The sequence below is a fragment of the Ischnura elegans genome, chromosome 3 (assembly GCF_921293095.1).
Source record: "Ischnura elegans chromosome 3, ioIscEleg1.1, whole genome shotgun sequence".
Taxonomy (NCBI): domain Eukaryota; kingdom Metazoa; phylum Arthropoda; class Insecta; order Odonata; family Coenagrionidae; genus Ischnura; species Ischnura elegans.
In genome coordinates, this window is record NC_060248.1 from 93,585,732 (window position 1) to 93,602,693 (window position 16,962).

Consider the following 16,962-nt stretch of genomic DNA (forward strand, 5'->3'; position numbering starts at 1 on the left):
TTTCCTTAACATACATTTTCCCTGATAGCGTGGAAGTGCAAAATTTTCGCAAGGATTACCTAGTTTATTTAAATATCAGATAATGAATTCCCATAGGACCAAATAGTTGTGCTTAATAACTTTTTCTTCAAATTTCTCATCGAAAGTGTCTTTTGAAAATGTTCGGTGACAACCGATAAGTTCCCCTATTTGTTATTAGGGATTGGTTTACAATTTCTCCGTGAATATTCACTCACGACGACAATAAGTTACTCTGAGAATAGAACCGCCATGGCGTAATGATAGTGTCAATTTTTTGGGTGTATCGGGAGCTCCGGAGCTCAGCAGCTTCGTTTATTCACCATACTAAGGGTATACGGTGAAATGAAGACTTTTCGTACTTGCATTTTCGTCTAAATAATAAAAGGAGATCATATTATACTTGATAATTGAGGGATGATGCTTAATTAATTCTGACTCGCGGAAAAATGCACTAAAATTTGGCACATAATTGATTCCGTGGAGGCGAAGAATAAGAAATTTTTTCTCATTTGTTGACTTTGCAAGTACTCATTCGGTGAAATCATAAATTATAATTATCTTAGTTTCGTTGCAGCTTAAACCAGTGTAATGGCCGATAAAACCACATGAATAGCAGAAAAATAGATGAATTTCATGTGTTACTAAGAATTTTGGCACCATATAACATTATCTCTCTCTGTAGAAATATCAGGTCGGCGTGTAGGAGTACCAATCCTCCAATCCTCTTTTCGGGGTGGAGGGAAGGAACGAACCTCCCTCACCTCTTTATTCAACCTTTAGGGAACCACCAAGTGGCGGATTTAGAGGAGGGTCCACAGGGGTTATGACCCCCCAAATTTTATCAATAATTTTTAATTTTCATTAGTTTAACAGTTTTTGTCTCCTTATATTTCTAAAATTTTTCGATTTCATCTGTAGGTACTTGAGAATGACAATGAAATTTTAAACTCCTAAAGGCGTTAAAAATGGGTATTAAAAATTTTCCATGAGCAAATGCACCTCTCTCAGGGGTATACCATGCTCCCCGAACACAAATTATGACCACGAACCCAAATTTGATGATGAATCCGCTCCTGGAACTACCATGAACAGATCTAAACATTTTGTGGGCCCCGATGCACAGTAACTTCGATGACAATAGGCGATCGCGCCGGTCAGGGCACTTGAGGAATATTCATCAAATTCAGACTTGCCTAGGATTGGCCTCTCTCTACCCCTCTCGCGTACTCCGGTTAATAGTGCTTGGATAATACCTCGCTAACAGTGGCGCAGCGAGGGGGGGTTTTGGGGGATAAACACCCCCTTCCCCCACAGCTCAGAGAAATTTTTAAGTTTAATCCATTTTACTTAATTAGATTGATATTACTAATAGAATAGTGTAAGGATTGATAAGATATCCCTCAGAAAGCCGTTAAACTCACCATTTTGAATCATTGATCTAAAAATTGCGCAATTTATTAATCTCGCACCAACCGCTTATCTTGGTGGGTATTCCCTACCCCCACACACCCCGGTATTAGTTGCATCTAAACCTCCCCCAGCCTTAATTCCTAGCTGCGCCCCTGCTCGCTAATACTAAAGATAATATATTACCGTGAGTATTGGGACAAGAGTAATGGGAGGTTAGGTTAGCATATTTTTAACAGGGAAACACCATGAAACTTCACTTAAAAATATGCCATCACTGGTATAAAATCCTAAGAATGGTTTGACGCAGCTCACCACTCAATACTAATATCGGCTAATCTTTTCACATCGACGTATTTATTCTCTTTCACAAGCTTCTCTACCTTTTCCATATATTTTGTTCGAGGTCTTCCTTTTCCGTTCTTACCATCTGCATGTCCCTCGACGATTGCCTTCATCAGGCCATCAAGTCTCAAGATATGGCCGATTAGTTTGTTTGTCTTCTTATCAAGGTTTTCACGAGTCTTCTCTTCCCTCCTACTATTCTTAAGACTTCCTCATTGCTTACTCGGTCGATCCATTTGATCTCCATCATTCTCTTGTGGTACCGCATTTCGAAAGCCTCCACTCTTGCTTTCTCTTCTGCTGTCATCGATCATGCCTCACTTCCGTCGCGAAACATACGCCAAATTAAGTTCTGATAAATTACTCCCTCACTTCAATGCGTAAATTTTCCGCCGTAAGTAGTTCTTTCTTTTGGTTCTATGCTCTCTTCACCTGGGCCATTCCGCTAATAATGGCTATCCTGCTTCTTCCGTCGCTAGTTTTATTCCGCTTCTCAAATAACAGAATTCATCCACTTCTAACAGTTTCAGTTTTCTTATTTTAATGCTAGTCTTGACTTCTTATTTTCTGTTGCACACTAATATCTTGATTTGTTTTTTGCTTAATTTTAGCTGATATCTACATTTTACCCACCGATATTGATCATTCATTCGCCTCTTCTACTTTTTGTTCACCCATTTCAACGTCTTCAGGTCTTTTGTTTATTTATTTATTTATCAAATTGTCCACATACAGCATAGTTTGCCATTTTATAGTGGCACAGTATAAAAAACATAAAAGCACAAACACAATCAAACATAATTAATTTAAATAAATAACAATACATTGAAGTAAGAAGCTCTTTGACCTTAAGAGCTTACATTAAGGTAGGAAAGAGCGCGGTTTGTAAAGGAGTGGTTTGGAATGGAGAGCGGGTCAATGTGATCTGGAAGGGAATTTATGAGGGAAGAGAGGCGGGAGAGGATGGAACGTTTGGTTAGTGACAATCTGGGAATGGGCACATGGAGGAGCGAATGCGTTCGAGTGGGTCTGCATGGAACTTTAAAGTTTAGATTGGAGACGAGATCGGGACAGTCAATGGAAGAGTTTAGAATGCTATGTATTAGTTTTAAATCAGATTTTAAGATTAAATTTGGAATATTAGATATAGAGAGAGTGTGCAAAACAGAATCAGCGGACATATTACGAAGATGAGGGGCTCTGCACTTAACTATATTAGTGAAAAAAATTGTCACACTTTTAAGAGCCAAAACATTGGATGGGGCTGAGATTGTCCAAATGGGGGAGCAATACATTATAACGGGAATGACAATAGTTGAAAAATATGCGGTTCTGCTGCATGCTAATATCGGTTTCTTTTGCACTTATTTTCAGCCGATATCTACCCATAATCTGACTCATAGTTATCAGAACCTTCTCTAAATCCTTCTCTGACCCTGCTATGACAGCTATGTCATCAGTTAATCGAAGAATCCTAATTTTTCTCAACAGATATTCTCTCCTGACGCCTTTTCTTTGATTTCATTAATGGCTTTCTGTGTGTAAACGTGGAGAACTAATGGTGAAGGAGCACGGCCGTGTCTCACACTGTTCTCAATTCATATTCATTTACAGCTTAATTGGGTCAAAGTATACCGGTCCCTATTCACCGTGTACCGTGTATTCACTATACCGTGCTCCCATTCACCGGAATATACCTACTGTTCATTGAAGAAGTTATAAAAATGACCTGTACCCTCATTCTGCGTTCAAATTTATCTTTAAATTATCAACCAAAAAGTGGGAATGAAACGCATTCGTTGGCTCAGATCAAAGCTCCGCCAAAAGACCGGGACTATATAGTTTGAGATAATGTCAAGGGCGTACCCAGGATCACAACTGGGGGAGGAGGGGGCGAGCCATGGTAGTTCAAGTTGTTGGTAAGATTTAAGCATGGTAAAGGTGAATGAAATCAAAATTTTAAGGTAACTGTAACAGCTCTTTATTAGTTTTTAAAATCATTTGCTTGAAAAAAATACTCCTTTCCTTAAAGACATTTGCGATTTTTGCTTCTGTGGGGGGAGGGGGGGCAACTGCCCCCTCCTGCCCCTCGCTGGGTACGCCCATGGATAATATCGACCACTCAATTGTGCAATGCCGTGGGAATGCCGGAAGCAACACTGGTATATGTATCACTGCTAATATTCCAGAACGCAATGAACAAATCAGAAAAAATAAAAGGCTCTTTCTTTTATTCACCTTTTCGAAAAACTGGAATAATAAGTAGCATAATATTGACTTTTATTCGGTCCTCTCTCACCATCAGGTCTTTGGAGTACGATGGATCCTAAAGAAGGAACGGAAAACTTCAGCATCCCGATTCATCAAGCAAAACTCCTCGCATTACCAGTTCCCACGTTGGAGACGGCCATCACTGGCTTTATCCTCTACGCCATCACATCGCTAACTGCCGCGGGAAACGTGCTGGTCGTACTGTCCGTCTTCATGCACAAGCCGCTCCATATCCCTCCGAACTTCTTTATAGCTTCCCTTGCCGTGGTGGACATCACAATGGCGGTTTTGGTGCTTCCAATCAGAGCGATCGACAGCATGTTGGGAATGTGGCCTCTCGGACAGAGATTTTGTCATGCATTTATAGGACTCAACGTACTCTGCTGCTCGGCTTCGTTGGGGCACCTCTGCGTCATCGCTGTGGACCGTTACCTTGCCATCAAGCACCACATGATGTATACAGGGATTCGAACGACCGGTCGCATTATGGCAGTCATCGTGATGATCTGGCTGCTGAGCGGAGCTCTGGCATCGTTCATTCTGCTCGTTAACTCGTCCGAAGAGAACGAAGCCGTCTGTAAGTTCAGCTCGTACAGTAGCACCCCCTTTATCGTGATCAGCTTCCTATTCTACCTGATCCTGATCATTATGACGATTTCATATGGCCGACTCTTCATCACGTTTCGGCGAAGGTCGAGGCTCCGGACGGCGCATAGCGCAGGAATCACTTCAGCCACGAATACTATGGATATCTTGAACCGACATGAGCCGGAGGAAGTCGAATTGGGTTCGATAGCAGAAGGAGGGAGTGAATATGTCACGGAAATACGTTACCAGAACGGCTATGAGCCATCTACCTGTCGCTTGAGGGACTGGTTTCTAAAACGGAAGGTACAGTGTGCTTGCTGGGGTTTTCCAGGCTGCGAGCATACCGCAGTACGAAAATGGAGGCAAGCCAGAATGAGGGCAGGGGATGCAACAGACGTCGAGACGGGGGAGTCTGCCGTGAAAGAGAGCTCAGAGTCAGGGTCTCCAAAGGATCATGATATGGGTTCACAGGGCAGAGAGCGCGGCGATACTTCGGTGCCCGCTTCATCGTCGGTGGTGGGCACGTTGCCTGTGAGCCTTCAACCGTCTCCTTGTGAGCCGACAGTTGAAGAATTCAATGCGAGGAAGATGAAAATGTCCCGATTAAAGGAGAGGAAACTGGCAAGGACTCTTGGGTTTGTCATGAGCTCCTTTGTTTTGTGTTGGCTACCATTTATGCTCATGCATGCTGTATTGTTACTCTGCATAAACTGCCAACGCCCCTCACATCGGGTTAGAAGCATTATTACATGGCTAGCATATGCGAATGCAACCATCAATCCATTTATATACACAGCTTTCAACAAGGACTTTAGAAGAGCATTTAAAAATTCTCTCCGACTGTAGAATCACGAATTTTTGTAGCTTAACAATAATAATTTTAATTTCCTGTACCATAAAGCATACGACTCCAGCCTCAAACTTATACCTATGAACATGAATAACTATGCATTACCATTGCCTAAATAGAAAAAACGTTTAACAAACATTGACCTTTTCACAGTATCTTTTTTTTGCATTATTATGCTGTTTACAATACGCACGATGTGCGAGGCCAGGAGATACGTGGCGAAAAAATAATATGTCTTTATATGTCTTTTTCGCATCGTAAATTTTTGTGTGAGAACCCGAGAGTTTTAATCTTACCTGAAAATGGTATCAGATCAAACTTCAAATAGTATCGGCTTTTGCTTAAGAGAATAAATGGCTAAATGGAAAGTAAAACGCCATGCAACTACGTAAAAGCTTGCATGTTCATACAATAGATTGCAGCTTGCAAAGTGGCACTTTCAGCGATCAAATTTGGAATCAATCTAAGTACAACAATGTAAATCACATGATATATGAGAACAATGAATAAATTGTTAATTTACCGAATGCACTTTTTCTTATAAGCTCAAACCTGTGGTTTCTCCTTCACCAGCTTTTCCATCGTTTTGGGACAAGAGTGCTTGCGTCCCTAAGTGAACCGGAGATCTATGATGGCGGAAACGCAACCCATAATATAAATGGAAGTAAAACTTACACAAGCCTTCAACACGTGCGGGTGCCAAATATCTATTCAAAATTGGAAGTAAGTTGTAAAATATATAGTCAAATCCCATCCTTACCGCTTGACGCATAGCCAATCAGACTGCGTCTTTTCTAGGACTGGCGTTAGTACCATGTCTCGCCACAGATATGCACCCACTGGTAGGTGATGCAATAGGGTCAAATCGAAAGATTTTTACGTATTTCACGCTTTTAGATTTTTAAATGACGATATCTATTATTCACGGTTAAATGAAAAGTGAAAATTTACAAGCGCGCGAAAACGCGACGGCTAAGTTTAATGCTGGGTAAAGCCCGTGTGATGTCATTCTGGTTTCGGTTGCCACTGTGTGATGCCACTTTGATGCGAGGCCTTGAGAGCCGCTACGATTCAGGCTCATAGCAGGTAGTGCTTGGATTAAATAAGGATTATCCTATCAAACGAGGGAAACTTTCCGACCATAGGCAATTTTAATTGGTGAGTATTAAGAGATGTTTCCCCGAGCTCTGTGCCTCATGGTTATCTCAGACGATGTAAAAATCGTATAGCATCTAGGTCCCTGTGACGTCTCGTGGAGTGGCATCGTTTTTGGGCTCCAATCTGGCCTTTTTCACATGAGGTTAAAATAGACCATTAACATTCGTCTAAACTGGGATTTATAAAACGAAATAATTAGTATATTATGAATACACTAATGGTGGGTAACGAATCGCAATCAATGCCTTTCGTTTTCTTTGATCAAGGAAACTACCCTATTGATGACGTCGGGTTGTAAATCCAAGAAGTAAAACTTCTGGAGAGTACTGGCATACCTACAAATGAAAGTTTCTCCACAGATTTTCTCATGCCTTAAAACTTAAGTGCGATAATTTAAGCCTAGGAATTCGGGCTTACACGTCATCTCACAATATTTTCTTGCAACCCCTGTGCATTTTAATATTTTTAAGTTATTAAAATAATAAATTGCAATTAATTACTTTTTATGGGCTATGTTTAACAATAGTTAAGGTTCTCTACCTACGCTCTCTAATTTGTCACTAATCATGTAAACTAATCCTAACTCATTATCGAGGATAAAGAGTAAATTTGAATGAAAAAGATGAAGTTCAACAACACTAGTACTTTTTCATTTACATGGTGAACGTTAAGTATTGCCCTGATTATAAAAATGAATTACTAAATAACCGTAGGACATAATAATGTGAATTCACTTATGCCTGAGAACACAAAGTATTTTAACAAGGAAAAAATTGCAAAAACTCCATGGCGAAGCAATCATTTGCCCTTGGAATTTTTCCACTTTGTGTCCTCTTGCGGGTGACACCGCGAAGGTCCGTCGCTGGCTAAAACGCGTATATTCCTTGAATAAGGAAAAAATGATATAATTACATGCTAAAATGGCCCATTTATAATTTTAACCCACGCGAGAATACTATAGGCTGGGCTCAAGGGCTTCCGGTAATGAGGTTTGTACGCAAATAATTAGAAACGATTGAACTGCATATCATACGCATGCCAAAATGATAATGAAACATATTCAGGGCTGGGAAAAATACGTTCCGAGGAGTATTCGAATTTAAAAATACTAACTACCGCTCCAAATGTATTTTAAATGCAAAATACATCATACCTTTGACTTGGGTATTTTAAAAAACAGACTACAAAATATTATTTCAAATACCTTTAAAAATACAAAATACGTTTGCATGGAAACTATGAGATCTTAAAAAAATATAACCTGCCTTGGCGCGTCATGGATATTTGCAAGCATGAAGAAAGCGATTCTAACGGAAACGAAGTAATCCCTGAAGTTACAGAAGTGTTATCAAAGCTACTTCAAATGTATTTTTTAAAAGTGTTTTTAATTTTATAATGGGAAAATACCATAAATCTGTATTTGAAATACAAAATACAAGGTACATTCTGGCCGTGTACTTGAAACACCAAGTGCAAATTACAAATGCATTTGAAATACTTATTTAAAAATACTCGTATTTGAAATGCTGCCCAGCTCTGAATATATTATATTCAAATAAAGATATATTCCTGGATGTGAAATTTTTATGTGTAGGACACGAGCTTTCTTAATCCATTGGGCCAAATCCACTACGAGATGGCGGAAAAGAGAACACAAATTAGGGCACCAATGGTAAGAACCCAATGGTAAAAATAAGCAAGAACTTTTGCCGACTGCTGAGCTTTCGATCAAGATTAAAATGGCCAAATCCTATACCACATGATATCTGATGGGTTTGAATGGCTAATTCCAATAATAGAGGTTTTTGACTTGTTATTTATTTCAATCGGAAATTTGTTCCCATTATGTTTAATGATGTGGAAGAGGGAGAGGTGTCAGAATTCCAATAAACTATATTTACAGTAGCGTATGTAAAGCATTTCATTTCCAATTACCTCAATAGCACAATCGTTTGGTGTTTCACTGCTGGGTCAGTCTTTAAAGTTATCGCACAGCCACCGTACGTGCAATTGTGCACGTTTACTCTCATTTTGAGGGGGCAAACATTTCTCAAGAAAACGCACCACTGATGCTCAACCAGTCTTTCTTTTCGCGAAGAGTTCCTCATTTAAATCTTACGCTGTCATTTTAAAATATTCAGGATGCACATCAGGGGCGTAGCTAGGACCAGGGATGGCAACAGAAACTAAGCGAAAGTCAGAACCAAAAAAATTGAATAGTTTCGTTCCCGGGAGCGAAATGTAGAAATGATATGGATTTAAACCCAGGGAGCTAAACTCACGGTCGAAACGAAATCGGAGTCAAAACTACTTCGGGTCGAAACTAAAGTAAAACTCTGGGACGAAGCGAAACGCTGATAATGTTTCGCGCCAGAGAGACCACGTACTTCACCTTTGAACGGTTTAGTTTCGACCCACACACCAAGTACTAAGTATGGTTGAATGAAGTAGAGGTTCTGCCTACCGCCATTAGATGCAAGGAGAACCTATATTTTTACCACTAACAGGAGAACGGTGAACGCAAACTGGCCATTTGATTTTTAAGCTCATTGCTTTAACCATTCTACACGAAAGTCAAAGGTAATGGGCTGAAAATATTCTCTCTTATCCACTTCCACTCAATATCTGGAATCGAAACTTAACCATGAGCAGGGGAGTTTCCATTAATTTAGTTTCATTCCCGGTAGTAAAGTTTCGTCCCGGGTAGAAACTAAACTCCTTGGTGATTTTAATTTCGTGCGGGAACGAAACTAAACCTGGGCCTCGTATTTTCGTTTCCCTTTGAAACATTTTCGTTTCGTTTCACTTGCCATCCTTGGCCAGGACAAAATGTTGAGGGTGTGATATGAGGTCTCATGAAGTTGGAACCCTCCTCTGGGGAATATGTCTCTATTTATCTCTAGATACATCGCATTTCCACATTTTATACTATTCTGGCACATAAATTTCCTAATATTGGTGGAGTAGTAAATTTTTTTTAAAGTTAATATTTTTCTACTACAATTAATTGGTACGGGATGGGGGCACGTACCCCTTGTGCCGCCTCCAGGATACCCCACTGGTGTATGTAAAAGACCGTTTGCAAACTTACCCCTACCTCAAATTTAAAGATCTTGCCGCAGTCGTCTCTCATGTTGGATATAATTTTGAAAATTTGAGATACAGCGAGATGTTTACAAAGATCTAGTCCGTATACACTGGAAATTTCAAGACAATATAATAAGTTTCAAACGAGAGGGAAACTATGTGTCCTCTCAACTTGAGAGATCGAACGTAAACCAGCTTATCTGTGCGTTTACGCCGACCCCTCTTTTTCCGCTAAACAAAAGGAAACCCTTCCACCACGATCAACTGTAATCGAACATGCAAAATTAATTTCTAAGCTCGATCACGCGAACATGATACTCTTTTAGCCCACATAATATACAAATAATATTTACTACTCACCGTTATCTCCAGGGAATCAGCTGACCTGATGAACACCAATCCGATCTTGTCACTAATTCATTGTTCCCAGAAGATTAGAGGAAAACTAGGTTCCACGCCCAAGTATTTTCCCGCTAGATGTCCGATAGAAGTAACACTTCGCGAGAAGATTATGAGAACGAAGACTCTTCCTGACACCCGTTGTAATTTTTTTTCACAGAGGCACCTCCAAGCAGGGGCGCAGGTAAGAATTAAGGCTGGGGGGGGTTTAGGCGCAACTAATACTTGGGGTTGTGGGGGGTACTACATACCCGCACGGTTAAGCTGGATTTACGGGAGCCCTCCAGAAAATTTTTAAGATAAATGTTTTTTTCGGCTTTCTGAGGGATATTTGATTAATCCTATCACTATTTCATAGGTAATACTAATCCAATCAAGAAAAATGAATTAAACTTAAAAATTTCTCCGAGCTCGGAGGGGGGAGGGGGGGGGGTTATCCCCCAAACCCTCCCTCCCTCGCTGCGCCATTGCCTACAAGGAACTCCGTAATGTGACTTACGCAGCGTGAAATATTGCCACTTGCCACAGCAATTGCCTCTGAAAATGCCACGAGCCTTGGACGCGATAGCTTTTAAAACGAAGAGCAGCACGCAGCGGCCCCTCGAAAATAATATCTGATAATTTTGAGCAATGACAAAATTACCAATATTAGACTTATCATCCAGCAGAAGCGATGAAAATTATCGATGACTACGCTGCAGTTCACTTTCATAACTTAAAACTTGATAAAACTACACGCGGAAGAATGACGCACCGGGATAATGAAAGCTGCTTCTTTACTTGGTCGCTCTTGTGGTAATGGCATGGGCGAGAGGTTGGGAAATTCACCCAACTCCCACGGCACTCCCTTAGTCTGTTCCTTCTGCTCCAACTGCTGCTCCCATGAAGGATACGGAAATGAACACTGCCGCTTCAAGGTTAAATAGGCCGTACATAGGAACAAAATGCCTCATTCAACTGGGAAAGGTATGAGCATACTCACGCCAGTCCCCCAGAGGGAGGGAAAGGGGCGAATTTATGGGGGACAGTGAGCCCTAAGCCTCAAGGTTACTGAGGGGACTAGGACCGAATCTGAGCATACTACCTTAGTATATGAAGCGGCGGATCCAAGGGGGTAACAGAGGTCATGATCCCCCAAATTTTAGCTAACCTTTATTATTTTTATTAGTTTTAATGTTTTGTATCCTTAAATGTCTTAGACTGTTCAATTTCATCTGTTTTTAAGAGTGAAAACGAAATTTTTGGCTCCAAAATGTGTTTAAAAAATGGGTATTTAAAAAACTTTACACAGGAGAACGCCCCTCTCTCCAGACCAGTGACGACCAACTCTATGGGGCCCGAGCCCCCCCTCAAAAATTCGTTATGTGGGGGGATGAAAAGAAGTGTCAGGCTTGACGATTCACCCCGGGGTGTTGAGTTATCGAGAGTTGAGTTTTCAGGGTTCTAATGTTGATTACATGACTTCTAAAATGCTTAAAAAACTTAAAACCTCACAATTAATAAAATTTCCCAGGGAAAAACACCAATATGGGCCCCCCAGTGGCGCCGACTCCATTGTGCCTGAGGGGGCCCGAACTCCCTCAAAAATTCGTTATGGGTGTGGGTGTGAGGAAAAAAATTTTTATGCTTGTCGATTTTCCGTGGAGTGGGCAGATACCGAGATTCAAGTTATCAGGGTTCCAATGTTGATCATTTGACTCTTCCAAAATGCTTAAAAAACTTAAAACTCACCACTTATTAAATTTTGTGGGGCAAGATCCCTGGTTTGGGCCCCCCCAATATTTTTTGTAAGTCGACAACCCTGGGGCCCCCCAATATTTTTTATAAGTCGGCAGCCCTGCTCCAGAGCCTGGTCATGGACCCCCTTTCCCCCACGTTTAACGCTGAATCTGCCCTAGTATACACCATGCACTGACTCAAGTACTATCGATTTCAATAATATGTACATCCCCACGTGTACCGTTTTACTGATGTGATAAAAACTCGGTGAAAACTTGGAGGGTTGGCACGCAGGGCAAGCTGCAACCTTTGTCTTTATGCCACCAAAAGCCGAACAGTAGGGATGCAAATGCAATGTGCCTACCCAGGATCATAACCAACCACAGAAGCTGCATGACGTAATGTAACACTTGGCAATGAGAATACAGTGCAAAGGACACGTCGGACGCAACCAAAAGTAGCACTATGGGGCTCGGGAGTATGAGATGCACCTATGCATCAACTTCGGATGCAATCCGTGCAGCCGTGTGGAAATGCATAGCAGAAAGACAAACAGACATCCTCCTTTATAGGTATATTTAGATATTTTCTGCAGCAATTGGCCAAAACTTTGCAATAAAGTGAATATACATTACAAATGACTTTGGAACTAAAGGACAAAATTTATCGATGTTGACATTCGGAGGTACAATGAAGCATGGCTATCAGTCAGTGGCGGTTCAAGGATAAAGACAAGGGGTGGTCTAAGTTGGGGGTAACCTAGCAGCAGTAGTGGGGGTCCATACAAAATTACCATTTTATCTAGTCTAAATTGGAAATGCCCCATAAATCCACCACTGCCATCAGTTTAAGATAAAAAATTGTTGATAATGCATGCCAGAAGTTCCATTTGGATGAGAAGATAATAAGCGGTGAATGATAGCAAACTTAAATATAACAGGGGAAAATTTTTTTATTAAAAGTACATAACAATGACCATAGCACCATTGAAATTTCAAAAGCAAATGGCGAGTAAAACATTTATCCCTGGCACTGTTCATTGCTATTGCCTTTTCTTGGATGAGTCCTTCCCATGGCTAGGTTTCACAAAACACCTACAAAGAGCACGTATCACGAACACCACTACCAGAACAGCAAACATAATAACCCCGGCGAATACTGCCAGCACATCCAACGAAAAATACTGATACCAAGCAAGGTCCAGGCCTGCATAACGAAGGGCCTCCACTCGTCCTCCTTTACCATGCCTCAGCGTGAACTCGACCCAGAAAACTGCACGGTCTAATGGAGTCTCTGGCTGGTCCCTTAACATGTTCGAGAGAGTTTGCATGTTGCGGCGATAGCTGTGGAATGAGTATGAAAATATTGATAAAAATCTTCATTTGGCACATTGTAGTTTCACAAATCCCATGAATCAGCCCTGAAAATTGGTGAGTGAAGTAAATGCAGGAGTTTCTATAGCATAGGAAGGTAGATTCATGAGGTAGCATTTACCATTGGAATTTAGGAGGCTTGGTTATATTTTAGTTGGCTACCTTAACATAATATGTAAAATGAAGTACTCAATACAAATACCATTAATAGGAAAGTACAAAGAGCTGTAATTAATAGTAATATGCTCTAAAAAAATTAAGGGGTAAAACTAGGAATGTTACTTACCCACTGGTGACAGAAAAAAATAGGCTCGGAGAAAGGGGAGTTTGAGGTACACAATATTTTTGATATCCAAGATATTTTTGCATTACTGGATTTTATTATAAAAATTATGTGTTTTAGTACCATTAACAGTTGCTAGCTAGGAGGGCTACAGTTTGGCTGGGTAAAATGGCCTGTTATACTTGTTGCCACTGTAGTGACACTTTGGGAAGTGTACAGCATGCTTAAGTGTTTGACTAGGAGTGTATTTTCATGGGATCAGTGATCACATGGTAGCACAGAAAAAAATTAAAATTATGAAAAAAAGTATATTGAGGACAAACAAGAAAACACATGAGGAAAAGTTAGAAATTGATGCAATTCCTGGAAGTGCGAAAAAAGAAACCACTGAATAGGAAGAAGTTAGAAGCAAATATTTACACAGCTAAGTCTAGAGTAGAATGGCAGTGAGTGACAGATTTGTGAATGATTAACTGCAACCTTTACCAGCAAGATTTTAATAATATATGGCCCTTTCCCTTCACATACAGTTTTGTAACTGCAGGATAAATTTTAATTATCCTTATGATAAATCTCATCAGCCTATCCATCATTATGGAATGCTATATTGGGGTCATACATGACTGCCTATGCTTGCATGTAAACTTCTTGTAAAAATAAGGAAGGCTCAAGGAGATTACAATAAAAGTGAAAGTGTAACTTTACCTGGGATCATTGATGACCTTCAAAACTTTTGCAGTAAATGACTCTTTGGTTATAGTTACAAAATTGACATACTCTGCAACTTTCATTTCCACCATTCTTCGCATATTGGTGAGCTGGTCCACAAAAAATGGTATGGACACCACTGGTTTTCCATGGTATATTGATTCTAGGGTGCTCAAAAGTCCTGAGTGACTCACAAATGCCAAAATTTTGGGATGACCTGTTGATAGAAATTATCATATACAAAATGAGTAGAGATACGTGAAAATCGCTTTTTCATTTTTATTTTATCGCACTTTCAATAACAAGTTTATCACATTTTGTAGCATCTATTTTTTTATTTTCATAATGAGGTAGGTGACGATAAAATTTAGTGAAACACAGTTTTATGACAAAATACAGAGTATTTTAAATAATTATGTTGCAGAACAAAAATAAATAAAGGAATAAGACATATAGTGGTGGAGGTGTAGCTTGTCCGCGCCCACTTGCAGTTTGCGGCCACTTAGAGTCCCAGCCAACTAGCAGATGGCCAGTCGCTCACATGCTTTATGTGGTGAGTGTCGGCAGAGCATTTAAACTGCGCTCGGCACAAAATGTACGAATTTCGCCGTCGAAAAGGCAAATTTGCATAAAAATATCATAAAAGTCCAGTCATCGCATCTATGTCGCAGTTATTTGCGCACATCGCATCTATATCGCATTTATCGCATTTGCGATTTTCAAGCATCTCTAAAAATGATAAATGAAATGAAATTTTTAAAAGCATATTTGAGGAACATTTTTTTTCAATATAATGAATTTGAAAGCATTGTATACATTTGTACTTCTACACTCTTTTATGAATGGATAAATTTAATTAAAACATGAGTAATTCATCATTTTGGTATAGTTTTAAGTTGAATTTGAAAGACCAAAAAGCCTTAAGTAATTCTCATTCCCCATCCCAATTCTCATCCATTCTCAGCATAATCATAATCAGCGTAATACGCATAAGTATTATCTGAGTATTGTCTGATGGTTTAACCTCTTAGCCCAACTTCCCTTTTTTTAACCATCTCAATATAAAAGCATGCATGAACCCTTGGTAAACTGCAATATTACTGGTGATATGGCTTAATTAGTATGGTGTGGTTCTGGTTAGTGTGGTGATTAGAGTGTTCACTTCCCACCCTGTGGGTCTGCATTCAAATCCCAGTGGTGGCAGAGATTTTTCAGAGATTACGCGATCCATACATACCCAGATAGCACACAGTAAGAGAGTTAACCGTTTATTATGGTTTTCTTACGGAAAAAATTGATAAGCAGCTTATCGTAAGCTAAGGGGCTTATCTAAGGCAAGAGTATGATGTTAGGGAAGAATAGGTAAGGAATGCCGTCGAATATCCTCAGGCAATGTAAGTCGCTTCTGTTGGAGCACCAAAGGCGGCTGAACAGCGTACTACACATGCTACACGGCTAATCCCGACATGAATTTAAAGGCTTCCGGTGAAATTTAGCGAGTCTTTAAAAGGGCTTAGCAACTGATAACATATTTTCCCGTAAATAGAAAAAAAATTAATAACTGCAAGCGACCAGCTAGTCTACATGCCTAATGGAGAGCAAATCTGGTACAGTTCTCTGTCCATCCAATGGGACGTTATGCCATAGTTTACTAGCACCTTTAGACCACAGCAGGGCAATGCCGACACTGGGTTTCTCTATACTTCCCCCTATTCTTCCTTATGGTGCAAAGGACCTTGTTAGTCAGTCACCTCATCCACATATTTTATACTGTGTATTACTAGTTTGCTTGTTCGAAGCTTACCTTCCATAAGAGACATTAATTTTTTGAGATCCTATCTTTTTGAGATCCTATTTTTGTAAGACATAAATAAGATATAAAAAATTCAGATAGTGATTATTTGAATTATTTAACATATTTATATTTCATCTGTACTGTTACTCCTAAATCAGGGATCAATGTACAAACGAGGTAAATAACGTAACTTATAAAGTAAAAAGAGACTTTTTGTCAGTAACCCAACTCACCAAGTATATCCTCCTGAGGAAGCCACTTCTTGAGAAGAACATTTGATGGGAGCCCTTTGATGGGTACTTTTGGATCAAATTTCCACACCACTCGTACCTTTGGTCCCAGGGCCGCAAATGTATCAAGTATAATCTGCAGTTTTTCCTTGGGTAAATTTTCACTACGCAGGTTACTTCCAAGACTGAAGAATATTGCCCCCTGCTCAGCTCCATCCAAGAATGATTGAATATCCTTCGAAAAAAGGCAATACATAAAGGTGAAAAATCAATTGATGTGTAAAGAGAAGAGGCAGAGTATAGAGAAAATATTGAATTATACACATAATGAATAATATTTATTCTCTCAAAGTAAAACTGAAGTATTTCAGTTAAGCTAAGTTAGAAGCTATAAGTGCAAACTTTTTCATATGCATATATATAGCACACGATTGGAAAAAATAATAAGTGTTTGTCTTGACCCCTCATCATTTTTGGAAAATTTTCACTCTTTTTCAAGTCGTGTTTGCTGCTCTACTTATTAATTATTAGATTTAGCTTTTGGGCTGTAATTTACTTATTTACCTACGTATGGTAAGACATGAAATTGGCAGTACCAACTTTTTTACCCTTTTCCTAATTTTTCTTGTGTCGTGAAAAACATTTTTGATAAAAATTATAGAATACAGTGTACATGTTTTTTTCGAAAATAATTAACGGAACCCTTACATAAATAAAATCGATTACAA

General features: G+C 39.7%; 2 protein-coding genes across 2 annotated transcripts in view; one reads left to right on the forward strand and one right to left on the reverse strand.

The window, feature by feature from the left end:
- Nucleotides 1-4,092: 4,092 nt before the first annotated feature.
- Nucleotides 4,093-10,314, forward strand: LOC124155217 (octopamine receptor-like). The gene is made up of 2 exons (XM_046528932.1): nucleotides 4,093-5,267; nucleotides 10,287-10,314. The coding sequence occupies exons 1-2, from the start codon at nucleotides 4,093-4,095 to the stop codon at nucleotides 10,312-10,314; spliced, it is 1,203 nt and encodes a 400-aa protein (XP_046384888.1).
- A 2,465-nt stretch (nucleotides 10,315-12,779) lies between these two features.
- LOC124156153 (UDP-glucosyltransferase 2-like) overlaps nucleotides 12,780-16,962 on the reverse strand; it is a 33,883-nt gene continuing 29,700 nt past the window's right edge. The window contains exons 6-8 of the mRNA XM_046530510.1: nucleotides 16,238-16,469; nucleotides 14,207-14,426; nucleotides 12,780-13,188 (exon numbers count right to left, since the gene is read on the reverse strand). Of these exons, the coding sequence (XP_046386466.1) occupies nucleotides 12,888-13,188; nucleotides 14,207-14,426; nucleotides 16,238-16,469 (753 nt within the window). The 3' untranslated portion in view covers nucleotides 12,780-12,887. The remainder of the gene's footprint in view (nucleotides 13,189-14,206; nucleotides 14,427-16,237; nucleotides 16,470-16,962) is intronic.